General features: G+C 39.4%; 1 protein-coding gene across 1 annotated transcript in view; it reads right to left on the reverse strand.

The window, feature by feature from the left end:
- DLG2 (discs large MAGUK scaffold protein 2) overlaps positions 1 to 19,904 on the reverse strand; it is a gene marked incomplete at its 5' end in the record, with an annotated part of 981,693 nt that overhangs the window by 816,969 nt on the left and 144,820 nt on the right. Inside the window, one exon of the mRNA XM_084227140.1 lies at positions 15,684 to 15,782. Coding sequence (XP_084083266.1) covers positions 15,684 to 15,782 — 99 coding nt within the window. The remainder of the gene's footprint in view (positions 1 to 15,683; positions 15,783 to 19,904) is intronic.

Here is a 19,904-nt window from a genome sequence, read left to right on the forward strand (position 1 = left end):
TATAGCTCATAAATGATTTCCAGAGTCTTGCTTTACTCCCTTTCTTTGAGGATACTCAGCCTTCTGCATTGAGCTTCACCCTTGAGACAGTTCCAACAGTGACAGACACAGCCATCCAAGCAGGGACTTTATCACAGCTTACTGAAATCAAAGCCTTCAAAATACACAATAAGATCTTCAGCTCATATAATTTTTATATAAAGAGACTTTGGTACACAAAAGAATAATTTCATTCTCACTGCTGAATTCAGCATCATTCACAGCTTTTTTTCTGGGTTGACACTTCAAACACTTGATAAATTGCATAGCAATGATACAGTCAGGAAGCAATGAAGCGATGACCAAAGTCAGATAGAGATGCTACCCCCACATTCAGCTAGAGACAGTGCAGTTTCTTCTCTGGAGTCCCTGACACAAGTAATTCCCAAACCTATAGGTTTATCAAACCTCCAGAAATGCAGACCCCAGGGGTAACCAGCAGACAGAAAGGAACCAATCTCAGGAAACAAAAAACAAGGCTGCAAGCCCTTCAGAGTCCATGCACAACACCTGCCTCCTACCAAGCAACCCTTAAGCAAGCTTCTTTCTTATATGCTTTTCTCAGCCAGGTGTTAAAATAACTGAGTGCTACCAGCACTATTTAGGAACATCAGTATAATGTATTTGGAAATGCATTACCACAATGCAGAGTGGTAGCGCATCAGTGCCCACAGCAATACTGCAGAGGGAAATAAGTGCACACTGAATATTGAACTAGAAGGTGAGAGCGTTGTAGCACTGCACAAGAGACGTTTCAGGTGACAGAGATGCAACTGCATCTCAGCAAGCTCTGGGGAAGATTTCAAGGAAGAACTTCTCTTTTGTCTTGAGCAACTTCAGAAGCAAGTAGGTATATCTTACTGCCACTTTCTCATAGGCAGGGAGAGATTTTTATATACATAAAATTTCTATGTCAAATTCGGATGGCCAAATATTAACATGATTCTGTCTGGAGACACATTCAGAGGCAGATCTTAGCTCAGCAGGAAGATGGAACAAATTCCAGAGAGGATATTTAGGAATTTTAAGGTTCGAGACTTGTTGAACTGCAGGACTCTCTAAGATCTCACTTAATAGTCATTCTCAGAGAAGATCTTGCTGATGGAAGTCAAAAGAAGTCACAGGTCATATTCCATTTGTATCCACTGAAATGGCCAGGAATACAAATACAAGAAATTGTATACAAGTCCTTGAGTGAGTTCTCTAGTAACAAAAGCATTGGCTGAAGTCAATCCCAGTGGAAGATTCTCAGCTACTCCTACACATCCTTCCAAATTATCTTCTCTGATGCTCTGGAGTCATGAAAATTGTAGACCTCAACTAGAGGTCTTAGACTGAGCAAAATATAATAACATACCAGACCATACTCCTGGCCTAATGATTCACTCATAAATAACCATTCCGTTCTCCTTGACTGCACATATCTTCTCATTTTCCAGAAGTCTTGCATCAGGTGAATGGACACAGAAAGAAATTTGCACAGCAGTATCAAACAGATTAACACAGAAAAGAAATACATGTTTATGCTGAGAATAAGAGCCACAAGACAGATCTTTTCTGTTTTTCCAGCTATGTGAAATGCATAAAAATACAGCTCACCTTGGCACTGGGAAATTATCTTCCCACCTTCACCCAGGTCCTCCAAATTTTAGAAAAAGGACCTGCTAAGGATGTATAGCTCTGCTATCATTAAGCAGCACTATTATTGAGACAGCATCAAGCTCTCGTTTCCTTTTTCTTGCCCAGTGTCTTCTTCCCCTTTGCCTCACCTCTGCAGCTCTCCACTGCTGTGCAGTATCGAGCCCCAGCCATATCTGCCTTAGCTGTTAATTGAACATTTTCTGCTCTCAGTTTATAGAGCTCTTCATAGATTTATGAAAAAAATCACCCTTCTCCTTTCATAGCTCATAACCAGTCTCAATAAAGACATCTCTCTAAAATCACCAAATTATAATCTAATGAAATCTATTGAAAATTTCAGTTGCACTAAACAAGGTCAGTGCTCAGAAGAAATGAAGTGTCACCCAGAAATGGAGATCAAAGTAATTCCCTTCCATTCCTGCTGCTGCCATAGAGACCAAGGGAGGGGGAAGAAGGGAAGAAGAAATTTAACAGACTTAATTCTTCCTGAAATTTATAATTAACTACAAGGGAAAAGGGACTATTATCACATTTCTAAAGAATAAAGGAGGAAAAAGTTGAGCTTTTGACAAGATATAATTACCAGACATTACATATGCAGTGCACATTGGCTTGTTCTGTGTAATTTTCTTGAAATTCCCCCCTCCCCAAATGATTTTATTTTTCTAGAAAACACAACATGTGTCTCATCAGTTTACATTCATAATGTCTGAAATCCAAATGCTAGAGGCTCACAATAATTGTTTCAAAATTTAACATTGGTAAATAAAGATTTGAAATAAATGCTCAGATACACTCCCCATCTGTCAAACATCCCTGAGCATATTCTCCAGCTAAGATAAATGGTAATCAATGAAACGGATCTTCCTACTCTTCTAAGCCTGTGTAGTTTAGCCAGCAGCCAACCCATAGTCATCAAAGCTGTCCTCAAGTACCACTTTAGAATAGACTTTACTAAATTACATGTAAATTTTATGGATTCAGCACTATTACACTTTTAGGGTCTGGCAGGAAAACACCACAGTCTGAAGTGCTCATCAGCACCTAATAATGACTGTAGAAAAAGATTTTTATTCTTTGCTAAATGCGAATCTCTGGGGGGGAAATCATTATGTTTCCTTTGTCTTCAGTTTGTTATAGGCAGGAAATTCAGCACAAAAAAAACTTAGCTACTCAGTTTATGACTCCAAACTGCAATGATTCAAAGCCTGGAGTCTTGGAAAGAAAAAACAACAAATGTTGCCCAGATCTATTAACAATTTGCAGGCACAAAAACGTGGGGGTTTTTTGTTTGTTTCATATCCAGCTAAATTTAAATCAAATCCTCATGCCGTATTGCTCTCTACAGCTTTGTTAGTTTTGGTAAGATTATACTGGTTTATAACACCTGAGGCACTGGTTAACCTCAGTATCTAGATTGAGCTTTATGACTTCCTAATTTTGGGACTGATTTATAGCCTCTCAGACACATACAGCTTATCTTTCAGGAAGTCCCACAAAACAAACTGAACCTCATTGTTTAAGTATATGCCTTTTTAAATCTCTATATTGAGTACTTTTCAGATTAACATAATCAAACAGGGGAGAAGGGATGGGACAACAGGCCTATGACACAGTAACCTCAGCATAAATTAAATTCTAACTATTAGCTATTTGCATTAGTATCAGGCCCAAATAATCAATAAATAAACTGGACCTTCTAGTGGATTCATCTGCAAAGTGGGACCAGCAGCTGGCACACAGTGTGTGGACCTGCTCCTCACCTCCAGCAGACAACCTGATCTCATGGACCATTCTGCCCTTCTCAGAGCATCTTAGAACTGCTTCTGCTCCCACTCTAAATTAGAGAGGCTGGAACAGCGAGGTCACCTCAGTGGTGCCATATCCACATTTTTCCATTCTTCAGCCATGTTCTAAAAACACCTCCAGATAACTGAGTTGGTTTTGAGAGCTAGTTTTGTAGGCTAAACGTTGAATGATGTTTTCCTTCTCACTTGGAAAATCCACAGTATCCTACTGGGATACGGGACCTGCTCCTACAGTTCCCAAACACAGCATACTATCAACAGGGATTTATAATGATATACTTAATGTAGTCTTGAAGTGAACTAGCTGGACAAATTTTATAGCTCTTCTCTGCTTTACTCTTAACTTCATGCTACAAAGTGGGGTGATGAGTGTGTGGAGTGGGAGAGACCTACAGAAAAGCCCTAGCACACCCAGGGTATAAGCCAGATATTTGTCCTGTCACTGACCACTGTAATTTCTTATTTTCCATGACCATCATGCATATTGTGAGTTCTGATCACACATCTGTTCAGAATTTTGCCTAAAGTGCACACAGTGGTGTCCCCTATTCCATATATATATTTTATTCTGCTGGATGAGCAGAAGAAAATAGGATAGACAGATGTTGCTGGCTCCTGGCAACCTTGTCATTCAAAATTGTACACATGCAACTTTAGAATGGGTTAACAACATAAACAAGCTTACTGCTTTTCTTCCCAGCACCAATACAAAATAGGGGGGGGTTACCTTCTGTATTTATTTCATTGTTTTAAATGTGTGAATTAAATTCTTAGAAAAGGTGCTGGATGGGCAGCCATGAAAGGATATTGATAATTTTTCAAACTAGACTCATGCAGAATTTGTAAAAAAGCTACAAAAATTAAAACAAAATGCCAAACTTCTTCAATAGTGGAATGAACCAAGCCTTTTATTAACACAAAACAAAACAAAAAAAAACCCAAAACCAAAACAAACCAAACCACCAACAGTTTTTTCCCTGTTTTCCAGACATGTGAATAATCACATTTTCAATTGCTCCAGAGGGGTCAGTGACAACCAAAGTAAATGTAGGACCTGTCTAGCAAGTAATCTGGTGTAAATCTCTACTCTACACCAGATTACAGCAAGAATCTCTAAAAAGAAGTAAAAGTTGCAGAATTTTCAATATTTTGATGGCAGGAATTTATTTTTGTAGCCAAAAACCAAGTTCAAGCTGAACATTCTCACTGGTTCTGAAGGCAAATTCTCTTTTTTACAAAGTGAAAGACACAGTTCTGGGACACAGGAATCCTACTACTGCCAGTGCTCAGTGCTGAGAACTTGAATAAATTTGGATTATTTAAGTGCTGTCTCTTCTTTGTGTACATCTTCTCAAAACAAAGAAGCATTCAGGTGATAAAATCTGAGATTTTAAGCAAACCTCAAAATACAACTCCCAAACAAAATAAGTGGTTGCCTCTGTCAGTTCTCAGGGAATGTTACTGATGTTAAGGATACTAAACCACTAGTCTAGATTGCCCAGGAAGTTTTAAAATCTCTGTCCTGAGAGAAGATCTTTAGCTAGCCTTGCAACTGGCCTTCTGGGTTTTAAGCCTGCACAGTTGCTACCTCTGAGCTCTCCCTTCTAGCAACTAGTGCCAGAAAGCTTTTGGGGTTTTTTCACAGTGAAAACTAATCATATTTTCAATGCCACCTAATGCCAAGAAAACGGGGGGTTCTGGGGGAGCACCTCCTGTTACAGTGAGGAACACCAAGCTATTTATGCTCTTTCTCACTAGTGGCAGCTCCTGTTGTATTCATGAGTCTGTAAAAAGCAGGATGGAAGGAGAGCTGGAGAGGACAGCATGTTGCCTTTGACTGTTGGGAGGCACAGTGGGAATGTTCTTCCCTTTTAAAAACTCCTGGTGTTCCCAGTGGGATGAAGGCTCAACCTAAGCTTTAATTTATACCGAATTCTTTCTAATGATAAAATAATGCCACCAATTAACATGCTTTATGTGACAGTAAAGGAAAGATGCTATGCTAGGAACATGATCAATTAAAATAAACCAGGACAACTATAAGAAGCTGTCCTTGACTGATTCAGCATTTCTGTAGTCCTGTGCTCAGAAATGCATGGAAAAACGAAAGAAATAAAAAGAGGAAGAATTTGTACAAATTAATATCTTATATCTATCTTAAACATACTTTACACTTTGGCTGAAAAAACATCAGTAGGATTTAAGATTTGGCAAGGTATATCAGAAATTAATTTTATTAGATGCCATCTTTTACCATGCAGAGTTCAAAGCTGGATCTGTAGATCCATTGAACATAATGTACAAGGGCACATTCACTCCACCACAACATCTATGTCATTTTCTATAATGTGAAAATACCAAAAATTCCAGACTAAATTTAATGACCAAGTGTTAAAAATGTCAACTTTTTGAACAGTTGCAGTTTACCTTTTATTCCCTTTTTATTACTTAAGATCTGAAGAATAAACCTGATGTATTTACTCCCTCTGACATCAAGATCCACTTTTTATGACAAAGAATGGCAATTATCTGCAAAAATCAGACAAATGGCTATTCATATATGGGCAATTAACAGATCTGAGGTCAAAAATAAATACACAGTTGCTCTGTAGAATTCATGCTTATCAAAATGATTTTTTTAAAAATAAATTTTCTGAAAAAGGTCTGCTTTTTTAATACTAGTGAAAATTGGCATAAACAGATAAAAAAATTTGGTGCTTTAAAAGAAGGAGAGTTACTCTGATGAAAATAAAGGCAGTAAAATCAGATTATGGACCAATACAACACTAGTCCAGCTATTTAAATACGGCCCAAAGTAAGATGAGCAAATCACTATCTTCTTTGGTTTCAAGTTGTTGCAGTATGCAGGTGTTCTGAAACTAGACTTTTGCCATTATTCAGCTCAATTACATATGATACTATGTTGTTTCCACATGCCTTCAAATAGAGAGCCGTGTACAATTCACATTGTGTCTCATTCCAACACCAACATTGGCAGCAAAGGCCAAATATCTGGAGTTGAATATTTGAGGCTCACTCACATGCTTGATTTTCAGATCATTTCAGACACTCAGTGTTGAATTCAAGAGACAGAAAAGCTGAAAGGAAAAATGTGTGTTGATGGAGTTGGGAGCCCTGATCAAGGCAGCAGCAGTAGTGAGCTGGCAGTGAATCCATGTTTGTTATTTCCCAGAAGGCCCTGGGAAAATATTCAGAGGAAAACTTTCAGCACCAATTCATAAAATAAATAAGTGATGTCTCTTGACATTTAAAAGAAAGGTACTGGGGCATGTTCTTTTCCAATTACACCATCTTAAAACTTGACTTATTCCCCTGTCCCCAAATCCAATTTCTACGCACCTCCATCCCAAACTCTCTAGGGAAAGAATGGATGCAACTGCAGGTCCCCACTGCACAACAAGACACCCAGAAGCTCTTGTCTCTAATCATAGCTCTTCTTTTCAACCCTTTGAACTGGAAAACAACACTTGGATCTGTAAAAACTGGATGTTTCGCATGATCCTGCATCTCAGCTTTGTTCAGCAGCGCTGCACCTCCATTGCTGAGTGCTTTTCAATGGTATTGCATCAACAGGTACCCACAAGCTCCCCTGCTCTGCTCCAGGGCTGATTGAGGATAGAGTCTCAGATTCAGCACAGCTTGTGGGAGCCAGGAGGACATGGAAAGAACAGGAAGTAAATGAGGCCACAGCCTCCTCCAATTTATCCTCCTTCTGTGGCCTCATTCACCTCTTGTTCTCTTCCCATATGGGTTTCTCCACCAGCAAGATGGGAATGACAGCTGGCATCTGTTTCCATGGCTCCACTGCGCTCCCTGCTCTCTGAAGTGGCCACCCACCGCCCCTCTCTGCTGCCCATGGGTGCCCAGGGTATATCTTCCTGTCCTTCTCCATCCTACAGATGGGTGTCCCCATTCTGCACAGCTGTGGCACAAAAAATGACAGCAGTGATGACAGCAGGGCTAACCCCTGCTTTGCCTTACCGTTTGTGCAGCCTTCAGGTGTTCTGGCCACCCCAGGCATTTTGCAAGTCCTGTGGAAACTATGAAATTCATCAAAAGTAAGGCAGAACAGGGAGCACTCTGCTGAACCCCGAAGCTGGATGTCCCCTGCTAACTGCTCCTTACAAACCCCACCACCACCACGTGCATAGGCGGCTACAAACACGCGCTGAGCTGCCTGCCCTGTAGCAACAGAAAGGGAAGAAAGGGAGTTACTTTATCATCACCCTGACATTTAATATTAAGTTAGTTTGATAAGTTTGAAGATGTCTCAAGGAATCATTCAGCTTATCTCTACACCAGATCTTTAGGTTGGGAAGTGTCCCTAACCCTGGTCCTTAGCCTAATGCCACTGTTGTGGAAAAGAAATTGTATTCATGTTCGGAAAAAATTATTTAGAAGGACTGTTTTGAAACAGTCCAGATAGATCTAAAATCAGTGTAAGAGTGCTGAATTGGGACCTAGGCATTTTTATTTTTCAGGCCTAGAGAGGCAAAGTAATCTATGTTTTTTCCCAAAAAAAAGCCACAATAAGCCACAAGAAACTTGCATCTCTCCAATCAGAAACACCATGACTATCTAAACTACATCTGATTGGCCTCCTTAAAATCCTAGGACCCATATAATGCCCCTTTCTTTATTATTCTTTAGTTTACAGAATAAACTGATAGGCTGAGAAAATATGTGCAGTATACCATGTATTCTGAAAGTGCTCTAGTTGCTAGAGTTATTAATAGACACAAGCATAGGCTAAGATAAAATATGAAATCCTTTTCATTTTGCAAGTAAAAAATAAGTAAAAAATCATATCATTTAGAAAGTCATATAGAAACAAACTGCATAATCTACAGATAAAGATAACAAAATGCTCGTGGAAGCAAAGCTTATTCATCACTTTATCTTGCAACCTGACACAGTACATGCTCAATCTATTTAATTACAGGAACAGAAAAATAGCAGAGAAATATGTACACAGAACAGCAATGTTTCCAGTCCTACCTTGGTCGTGACAATGCACAGACAATCCATTCTGTAAATCTCCACAGGAGTGTATGTAAATCATAAAAATAAATCAGCAAGGGTGAGGAAAGGCTTTTGAATAGCATGAACAGAACCGGAGGCTTGAATCTGCACAGCCGGCTTTTCCAAGTGGGGCCCTCATAAGAAACTCGAGTCCTCCTCCACAATGCTAAAGGCAGTCATGATGCTCACAGGGATCAGTAAACCCACTAGAAATCGTCTCAAGCAAAACTTCCAGGTGGCTTATCAGGCTTGATTGCTGCATTGTTCAATCTGAGATCAAAATATGCTGTTGAATGGTATGCAGCCCTCTAAATGGGAAGATGAGAACCACAACAAGCACAAAAGAGCAAAAGCATCACATTTCAGCCCTAGCTCTGGTTTCACAATTCTGATCTGCTGTTTCAGTATACCCATAAGATTTCCCTTGCCAAGTCTCTCTCTCAGCCTCTCTCTCGCTCTCTCTCTCTCTCTCTCTCAATCTCTCTCCCTCCCGCTCTCTCCTTCCCTGTCTTTTTTTTCCTCCCCCCTTTCACTCGCTCTCTCCCTCCTCTTCCCTACTAACTCTGAGCAAGCACAAAACACACAACTATCGGGCCCATCTATCACAGTGCTGTCACTTCTCTGCCAAAACAACTGCTTTGGGTTGTAAGGGGTTTTATTAAGAGCATGATTCCTACAAACACACATTGCTGGAAGTGCATGATTGAAACATGAAGGTGTGTGTGAGAACTCGTGCGTCACAGCTACAATTGCTCAGAATTACTGGGTCAGATTCGGATTTGGGAAGTGAATATAAATAACAGCTGGATAAGGCGAACTTTAGCTATAGCAGAAAATAATCAGTCAGAGGAAAGAACCAGGATTTGCATATTTACACATGCACGTGGATCTGTCAGCACAACAGTGATATAATTATAGTTTGCCACCCGTGGAAAAAAACCCTACATTACATACATTATTCAAAGCTTTGTAGGGGAACCTTTTTTTTTCCCCACCTATGAAAAATACATCAAACTTGTAATTAAAAGAAAGCACCTTTAACAACAGAGCTTAAACACTCAAATTCTCTCCCAAACTTTTCTTACATCATTGACAGATTCAAAGACTTAATCTATTTATCTCATGTTCTCTCTGTTCTGCTTGGAGTTTTATAGACTGTTTAAGCCCCCACAGCCCTACCTTTCTTGCAGTGATGCTGGTGCAGAGCTTGCCTTTCAGGTGTTTTACATGAATCATTCTGAGTTAGAAAGCTTGCTGTCAGCTCTTACGGGCTTCCCTCTCTTCCAGATAGAGGAAGAGAGAGAGAGAAAAAAGAGGGAGGGAGAGAGAAAGAGACTCAGAAGGGGAAAGATATGCAAAATGAAAGCTCTGGCCAAAGAGAGAGGAAAATCAATGCTCTTATTCACTGGAAAAAAAAAATACAGCCAACTGGACTGTTGACAGCAACAAGAGGAAATGTCTAGACACCCATACATTACAATTCACCTTTTCAACACACTGGACAGCACAATTTCCCCTGGGTGCTTTGCTGAGGATCTCTCATTCTCACTCAGAGCTAAAATGTGTTTTTAATAAAATAAGCCTTTCCAAGAAAATAAAAGATTATTTAAGAGTCATCTCTCTTCCATAAATTACTCAGGTTATAACCCTAATATTCCCGTGATTGTTGGAGCAGCGAGACGCTCAGTAAATGACACATATTATTTTTCCAAAATGAGGTCACTGCTACCAAAGTTACAAAATCCATAGTGAATCAGATATGTGGTCAGAGAGCAATCAACCCTCCCCCAACTATTAAAGTCCTGGTGGATACAACATCTTAAAGAGAAAGTCTCCAGAGCACTTAGCACTGTGTCTAAGGCTTTAACTCACTGTAAGCAAGCCCATGTGCACAAAACAAACCCGATTTGCATTTACAGGCTGTGCTAGGACCTGCAGGTTTTCTCCCTACTAAGGTTTAGTCCAGTAGCCAAACAGTCAGACAAGTTTATTAAACAATAGACTACGTGAAAAAGGGAACTTCCAAACATCCTTGAAGTAAGAACAAATTAAATATCTCCTTAAGAGGAAATTAACCCATTCATATGGTGTAACGTAAACCACCCTTGTACTCTAAGCATTTTTGGGTAAAAGTAAATTCAGTCAACTCTAAAATCAGCAGATATTTTAACACCTGAGTGTAAAGCACCCAACAGTTTGTTCTCCTCTAATTCAAGCTTATCTAGAAGGTATGAAGTATTTCACGCATATATTTACCTAATGGCCTGGCTGTAAAATTTCATCTCAGACTTAAAACTGGCATATGGAGATGTATCTTGAAATTGGTCTCTAAGTGCATGATGTCCAAGTGCTTCTACCTGTGACTCTGCTCTTGGGAGATGATCCCAGTGAACTCATAATCCTATTTAAAGTTTATTTGAAAAACAGAGGGTTTCAGCCCTTCGGGGATGCTTACATGAACGTGACTCACCCAGCTCCCTCAGTGTATCAAAAAGCTTCCTCCTGCACTCCTCCAATTTTTTACTGCCACCTCCTTCCATTAAATATGACAATGAGCATTTAACAGAGCAGGATTTGCACATGTGCTCCTCAAGCTTAATACATAATTGAGCAGTTTGCTCCTTAAAATACTGCCACCTACTTTTCACCCCCATAATCTCCCATAGCCCAAGACAGAAGGAAGACTTGCTTCTGGGGATGCAGACCCCAGCTGCAAACTTCCACAGGCTGACTTTGGTTGCCAGGGCTCCCGGTCATAGCTTCTAACACACAATGACTGGCAACAGATGACTCATGTCAAATGGGTCTCTGGTCTCTAGTGTTTCTTCAAAGACACAGTCCCTCATGTCCATTAACAACCCATCCCAGATCCCAAAAAGAAATTGAGCTGCTTAATTTTGTTTCTCCAACTAGATACTTTTTCCACTCCTTTTCTCTCCCCTAGAATAAGATCTTCAAATCATTAGCACTGCTTTACCCTTCATTAGAACACCTTCTTCTGCTCTAATTTCTGGAGGTCATATCACTGCTTAGTTCTATTTTTTCCTCTGTTCTTTCAGCCTTCTTCTTACGTGTACATATGATCCTGACTGAAATCTACTATAGAAAGGCTTGACCCAAAAACTAAAAAAATTGAGGAGCAGCCATCTGGGGTGAAAAGACATGGTTTATCGTTGCTCATAGTCAACTTACATGGTAAAAAATGTCTGTGATGAGCTCTGACTCTTGGGAAGCTTTAATATAGGAAGAGTAACTATTTCCTACTGTGACACCAGTGGTTCTGTGGAGTACCATCTGAAAACCATCTGCCCAGCTGACTGCTTCCTTCTCCTCTAATTTTACCAAGGTATCTGTTTTTAAGTCATACAAAAACCAATAATATGAGGTAAGTGGGTGAAATGGAATGGTCTTTTAATGAAGTCTACACTGCTACAATTTACTGCTCCTTTCTGGCATTAAAGCCTTCATTGTATGCAGGTACTTCCACTTGGATAACCAAAGCTGAGGGTTTAATTAGGCCACTATATTTAGAACCAGACCTTGCAACATCCTGCTGCATTCAATATTTGTAAAAGCAAGCTTCTGTAAAAGCTAAAAACATTTGAAAATATTCTGATTTTTTAAATCTTTCATTATGCACTTTCTTAAACACTTCTTAATTTCATTTGAAACTTAAATATTACAAAGCAAAAACTGTAAAGAAAAATAGATTGCTAAAAAACAAATTTAAAGCATATCTGGTCTATTTTCTTTTACTTAAAGAGTAGAGATTATGAAAAACAAAACCACTATGGCTCCAAGTTTTGGAGCAGACAAAGGAAAGGAGGCATCTAACCAGACTTAACACAGCATTACTAATGTCATCATCTTAAAACTTTAGCCAGTGACTATTTAGAGCTCTGTGCACCTACACAGATAACACATGAACATACACATGCTCTTATAAATATAGAGAAAGGTTTATTTACTCCTAATGTATCTTAAATTGGGTACTATGGAGTACTTGTTCATGGTATTACATTCCCAGGTTATATTATCTTTCTTCTTTTCTGGTTCTATATTGCATCCACACAAGCTACAAATAAATACTTACCTGATTATGTCTGCTAAGAGGGCAATTGATGTAGTTGGCAAATTATGTCTTTACAGCCAGAGATTACTTATACCACTTGAACCCAGTTCCTGTGGATCTCAACTGGTTACTTAGTAGGCTAGCACCAGGATTCAAGTGATCTAAGTGTATGCTATAAGGTAAAATCTAATGAGACAATTCCTTTTATTAAGTCTGCTTTGTGGTACACCAAAAAAAAAAAAAAAAAAGAGAAACTACTAATCTTGTAGATCCTGGATATGTAGTTAAAAGCTGTATTACAGATGAAATGTCAGAATAAATCCTTCTTCATCCAGAAAGATAAGTTAATACAAATTTCAGAAAGCACGTTCTGTATACCTTAGTCACTCAGAATTTTAATGTAGTTCCCAGGCAGAATCAGAAGCCCAGGAGTCCTGGTGTTAATTTAAAGATCACCAAATTAGCAATTCTTCCCCTCCTAACTGCAGCAGCCCTAAGAGCAGCAGCTCTGCCACTGGCCTGAGGCCCAGGAGAGTCTCAGACAGAAGCTATAATACAAATCATTCCCTTCACCAGTGCATGGCAAATTTCACTGCTGTTTAGCACAATCAATGTTGGAGTCCTGACCAATTTCTCCAGCTGGTAATTTTTCCAATGAGAAGAAAAAGACAATTCTCTTTTTTGTAGTGAAGCAGACCTTGCGTCTCAAAGCCTAAAGGTAGATGATAAAATGGGCACAGGGACAGGTGGACAAGCAGCTCCACTCCTTCACCACAAGATCTGTGCACCCAGGTGGCCATGGTGGCCTCAGGCTCAACAGCCACAGAAAAAAAGTTTTGCTGCACAGTTCTGGAGGGGATTCCCTCTCTTCTTACTCCAAATACAGTCCCACCTTACCACCCGTTTATGTAGTATGTGGGAGCTTGCACCACTTTAGCCAAGCAACTGCTCCAGAAGAAAAACCAATGAGCTATTTCTGAGACCGTGCAACCTCTCCAGCAGTCTCATTGCTACATGCTCACCAGTTTGGGGTCCTATGAGAAGGCAGCAGGACAAGCTGGGAACACGATATGACTTGTAGGATTGTAGGACATGAATTTTCAGCAACACAGAGTACGGGGCAGAGGTCCTTGACTCCTCCTACAGCTCTGAAGGTCCTTGTACAAGCTAGCCTTTTGAAAGCCCCGCAACAAACGTTAGTTTAAAACTTATGCCTAATGCTTTTTCTATGCATTATTTCCTATACAAATCCATAATTGTTTTCTCGTTTAACACAAATCCCTTACTCTGAAAGAAACAGAAGTGCTTCAGTTACAAATCCTCTGCTGGCTTTATGCAGGCTGGGATTCTCTGCAATAGAATCACATGGTACTCAAGGGCAGTACGTCCAGAAGGGGTTCTCAATTTTTAAAATCAATCATCCTTGAGCATTCTGCCTGGGGAAGTAAATCTAACAACCAATTGATCATCAGCAACTGAAAAGCTCTGGCACATATGTTCAAACATGTAGCCACTCTTAAATAGCTGGGTGTCACTGTCATAACAGCCACTAACACTCAAGCACACTCACTTGAAAAAGAAATCAGACAAAACGACGCTTTCAAGTGAACTGACACACTAAACCACAAGATCCTGGAAATGAAAACGAAACATCTGCTATCTACTATCCCATGGTACTGAGAACTGGACAAAACACCACTCAAAGCTCCGAATGTCTTAGAGTTTGGCAATGGAGTTGCCAATTTTCAAAGTTTCCTCTCAGGTACACTTTGTATATGAATAGTATGAAAATGTAGTACATAGAATTGCTGATGGAGAGACAGTCTGGGGTTTGCAGTGCCTCTAAGTAGGAGGATGGTGCATTGTTCAGCTGGCCATTTGTAACAGAAATCATGTTGTCAAATGGAGATGAGATCAACTACATCGCATGATTTTCACATCTTCGTGTAGACAATGTATTTAGGGCATATATCAAACTTTTGATAATTCCTTGCTTTGGAGAAATTAAATCTTTCATAAACATAAAGACAAATTTCAATGAGTATATATGTTCTTGTATTTCAACTATCAAGTACCACCACGCTACCATATGGTACAAAAGTTTTTCTCATTGGGAAATTGGGAGCACCACAACCGAAGAAACTCAGAAAATCATGTTAGAAAATTAGATCTTTAGATTATTAAAATGCAATGAATGGGTAAATTGATCTAGAAATGGAAATAAAGCACATGGAAAAGCTTTAGACAAGAGGAATAATCCGCGAGTTTCTACTGTTGGGAATGACTTTTGCTTAACTCTACAAGGTACCACACAAGCACACCAGCTCAGTTAATGTCTCTTTTCTTTTCATCATGTTTCCAGCTTGTTTACTTTAAATGAAAACTTAATAACTTTCTTTCACCCCAAAAAGGAAAAATACACAATGACGCCAAGGCTGAAAGTCTACATGATAATATCTAAGCCTAAGGGAATTGCTCCAGCCAAGTTGTGAACCTATGAAAATAATGGAGATACTATAATGAAACACTTATGACTTCACTTGCATGCAGCAAGACAGGGAAATGAAACATAGACCCTTACCACAGCCATGAAGTAATGCTATTCAGCAGAGTTTTATGATAGGTATCATTAGGCTGCCCATAGAAAAATCATCCCTTTTCTGACATTCAAATTCTTCCATACTGACTCCAGACCAAAAAGAAACTACAACACACACTAAGAGACTGAAAACACCTGGAATGAAACCTACTCACTGCACAACAACTTGGACTTCAAAAAATAGACTGAAATGAAACCACTTTGAGATCAGCAAATCTGTAGAACCATCACCAATGTAAACAAGATTCGTACATAAAAATAAAAATTAAATCCTGCCGAGGTCAGCAAAAAATACCCAGGGCTAGGAATATGCAACAATAAACTGCAGCTGTAAGCCTCATTCAAATGTGATATGCAGCCATTAAGCAGAAATAAAAAAAATCCAGAAGCTCGAATTCACTATGTCCTACACATTTCACCTCCAGCAAAACTCCATTAAACAAGGACTTCATTCTCCATCAAAAAAAAGAGTGGACAATACCTTTGTCTTCATGTCTACCACATAGTTTTCAAAAGTCGAGTTCTCCTTGCTGCGTTCACCACGTTGGCCAGATCCTTCTGATTCATTGGAAGCTGCAGGCTAAAGAGCAGGATGGAAAAAAACATAAATAAAGTAAATTATATGTGTGCCTTAATTCAACATTTAAACATAAAGACTATCATGCACACACAAAAGGATAGCCTGAATTCAGATAAATATCAAGTGGTTTATACAGAAGATTTTCACCTCAATGTTTTTTCCTGCAAAACTTTCTGCACTTAATCCTATAGGCACTCTCACAGAGGTCCATGAAACTCTTAATAGGCTAAATCTGCAAGATGATGATTATCATAATCTCTATGTGACTTCAGAAGACATTCAAGGTGCTCTGCAGCTCTTGGCAACAGAACAGAAAGATAAGGAAGGAAATCATTGCCCTTGCAAAAAGACCTGCTGATCGTTATGGGGCTCTCACCTGGAGTAGCTGCAGGAATTATATCTCCTTACAGCAACAAACAAATTATCTGATTTGTTTTCTTATTTCTAATTCATGACATTCTCCTAAGTGAAACATTTTTTATAAGATTTCATGCTTGACTAGTAATCATATGTGTAAATCTTTTAAATTCAAATGCACTTTCTTTGTTACTTTTCCTTCATTTACACAGATTTCAGTCTTACGTTGCTTACACAAAACCCTCATAAAACACACAGTATTTCTTCAAATAATAGCTTTGGCAGAAGACATAGTAAATGACTGTATTTGTTTTTTCAATTTTCCTGCTGGAAATCTAATATTTTACTGTAGATTTTACGTTCAGACAGTAAATATTACAAATGACATCTCTGTTTACAATGCTCTGCCCTGCAATAACGTGCTTGAAGAGTCAGCCTTTGAATGAAACGTGATGATTGCCTCTAACTTGGATCGCAAAAATCTTCTGAGCACTCTGCAAAAGCACAAACAGCAAAGCAGGGAGGGTTCAGAGTTCAGTGTCTTGTGTCTGTGGGTGCCAGGCATAGTAAGCACCCTCAGTGATTTAGACCCATCCTGTTTTAGCCTGTGCAGGCATCCCGCAGGAGTGCAGGCAATTTTAACACAACAGGCAAGAAATTGTTAGCATTTTAAGTAGAGCAGCCTTTGCCAGCACAACTTAGAAAACAACAAGCCAGTGCCACAGAAACAGCCAAATCGCACTCGCATGTGCAAATGTGTTCTCCTCTGATCCTCAGTTGTTTATTTAGGGCTCTGTCCAGCAAAAGACTGAGTGCTGGCCCCAGTCCAGCCAACTACTTAAACACGTGCTTTTAGCTTCACTGGAACCAATGGATGAGCCTTGTGCTCCAGTAAAGACTGTGTTTAAAGGTTGGATCAGGTCCAGCAGCTCAGCATTACGTGGGGCTAAGTACACAGGACTCCACAAGTTCTCCCTGAGGTTACAGCTTCCCTCACATGGAGAACCACTCATTCCCTTGGCTGGTTTCTAGTCACCAAAGGGTGTTGAGTATCTCCCATTTTTAATCTGGAAGGGAGTAAGGCATAGAAAGAAAACAAGGACAAAATTTTCAAGGACAGCAGGAAACTGAACCCAGGTCTTGCCTCAGAGCCTACAGAATATCCAAGCAACTCCCTAAATGTTTCTTTCAGTAAGAGAAAATTGGTTTTGCGAGGAGCTAAAAAGCATGCATAAAATTTTCATCTTTGCTTTCTTCGAATACTTGACATGTTTTTCATTGTTATTATTTACAGGCAACAGTAGAAACTCTTCAAATCAATACATTATTTATTTGCTCTAATCATCAACACTTAAAGGATCCTGATCCTCAAGGAGCTCAGCTCCTGCAACTTCTCTAAAGGGGTTTGACAAGCTTCAGCAGAAACTTCTATGGTAACATTTATCAAATGAGTGCAGCTGCAAAACAGGATAAGAAACTTACTTTGTTTACATTTCATATGTTTTTTCTCAAATTTTTCACCATTAGTCTGCTCCAACATTTTGAAAGAATGTAAAACAATGTCATAAGATGCTATGAAATGTTTCCATTATTTTCCTTAGGGAAATGGGTCACAAATTCATTGTAAAGAGCAGAAAATCAAGGACATTAGGGGGGTTCAAACATCTCAGGTGAGAGTAATTGTAATAAATCTGGAACATCTCTCTGTTCCAGTGTATTAAGGTTCAATAATCATTAGCAAAATAATATATGGTTTCCCAACTTAAACAAAGCCTATGTTAGAAATCCATCTGAACACGAAGAGATATTTAATTGTGTGTTATGAAATATATGGGACTGTATAATCCAAGAGGCAGAAAGAATACTTGCTATGCATTGTGACAGATTCATTAAAAACTAACAATCTTGGATTTGAGTCTTTTCTTATTCTTGATTACATACAACCTCCCTTTGGAGGCCAACAAAAAGTCTGTCCTGCTTAAAATTTTTGGTATACTTTATAGCCAAAAGCTGCCTGCCCATGCAAAGGAAGGGTTTCAGCAACATCTAATTATTCCTGAACCATGACCAGGAGATGCAGAACTGGCAGCCCCACCATGACACACTACAAACGCAGTGGACAACGTGCACCATGCTCACACTTCCTTGCAGGAGGTTCTGGAAATAATGACTTCAAGCTTGAACTACAATTACTGCCAAAACTATAGACTTTTTATCGCACCCCAGCATCTAGAGAGCTGGAAGTTGGAACAGCTCTATCTTCCCCTTCACAGAAGAAAGCATACTCTTACTCTCTGCAAACTGGTCAAAGAAACAAGAGATTTCACAAGCAAATGCTGCAAGGCAGATCAAAACTTCACTTGGTAACTTTACTCACACGGTTAGTAACCATGAGCCTTGCATATCACACCTAAAGCAACCTTCTAATTTTGCACATAATTAACACAAATCTATTTAGATTACAATTAACAGATGCTATTTAGACCATAATCTCTTCAGCATGTCTCCTTCATTGTGGAAACTCACACCATTATTTAAATATTTGTTAATAAAATAATAACCACATTACCTACCTTGCTAAATTTTCTAATTTTAACAGTGCTCAATGAAGTTTCTTTGTGCTTATAACACATCTTGCAGGCAGCTTTTTAGGACATGCTCAATTGACACAATCACATGACAATAAAACTCTGCTTGATTACTTTTTGCCAAAGTACATAGATACGAGTTATGAAAGACTAAGTCACCAATTCCACTTTCAGCAGACAGCAGGTTCCAGTTCATGTCTGATCTCAGCAACCTTTCAGAAGGAGCATCTGCCCTCACACGCAATTATGGCATATGAGGTCTCCATGAGTTTCTATGGGAGGTCCTCCTACAGCAGCCAAGCCATGTAATAACGGTGGATGAATTCTCCAGTCTAGTGTAAGAACTTACAGAATTTCCAGAATTTATACCGGAATCAATAGGAAAAACTTATAACCATCCCCAATAGTTACCACATGTTTATTTCTCGGGGTGAAGCTCAAGACTGAGAATAGAAAAAATATTAAAAAAACCAGGAAACATACATCCAAACTTTATTCTGCTCTTCCACGGTCTAAGATATTGTTTCCAGGACTTTGAATTTATTTACACACATGGAATATTTTCTAGAGCAGATGTGGCTAGAAAAGTTGGCCAGCTACATGAAGGGCCCAGGAGGGTGGGTGGAAGTGCGAGGATTTACAGTCCATGAGCCCAAATAAGTGTGCAAATGCCTTAGGGCTCAGAGAGCCAATGCACCTTCCCCTACAGCCACTGGCTTGGGGAACACTCCCCTCTGTGCTGTTAGTGAGACAAGTTCAAAACAGAGGCTGCCCGAGATGTCTTTGGCCACTTTGGATCACCAGTCGGTAGCTCTGCTCCAGTCTCATGAGAGCCTGTCAATAAATGCCTGCTTGCCCCAAGTCATTTGCATGAGGAGAGGAAAGGAATAAAAAAGCCCAGTGATTTGTTAACTTTTGGATGGTGATATCCATCAGGAAATCGATCATCCTGATACCAAATGCTCCCAGAAACATATTGTGCTGAGAGATACTGCTTGTATTTAATTAACTTTTCTCCAGCAAGCATATTTGAAAATCATTAGAACATCTAAAAAGCTACATTTCAACATAATATATGCTGGAATTATCCATTTTGCAGGACATTGATGTAAATTAATTCATTCAGCAGTTTGCTGGAGTAGGAAGCAACCTGAGCTGAACTGAGATGCCCAGCAGG

Source organism: Fringilla coelebs, assembly GCF_963513975.1.
Source record: "Fringilla coelebs genome assembly, chromosome: 2".
Taxonomy (NCBI): domain Eukaryota; kingdom Metazoa; phylum Chordata; class Aves; order Passeriformes; family Fringillidae; genus Fringilla; species Fringilla coelebs.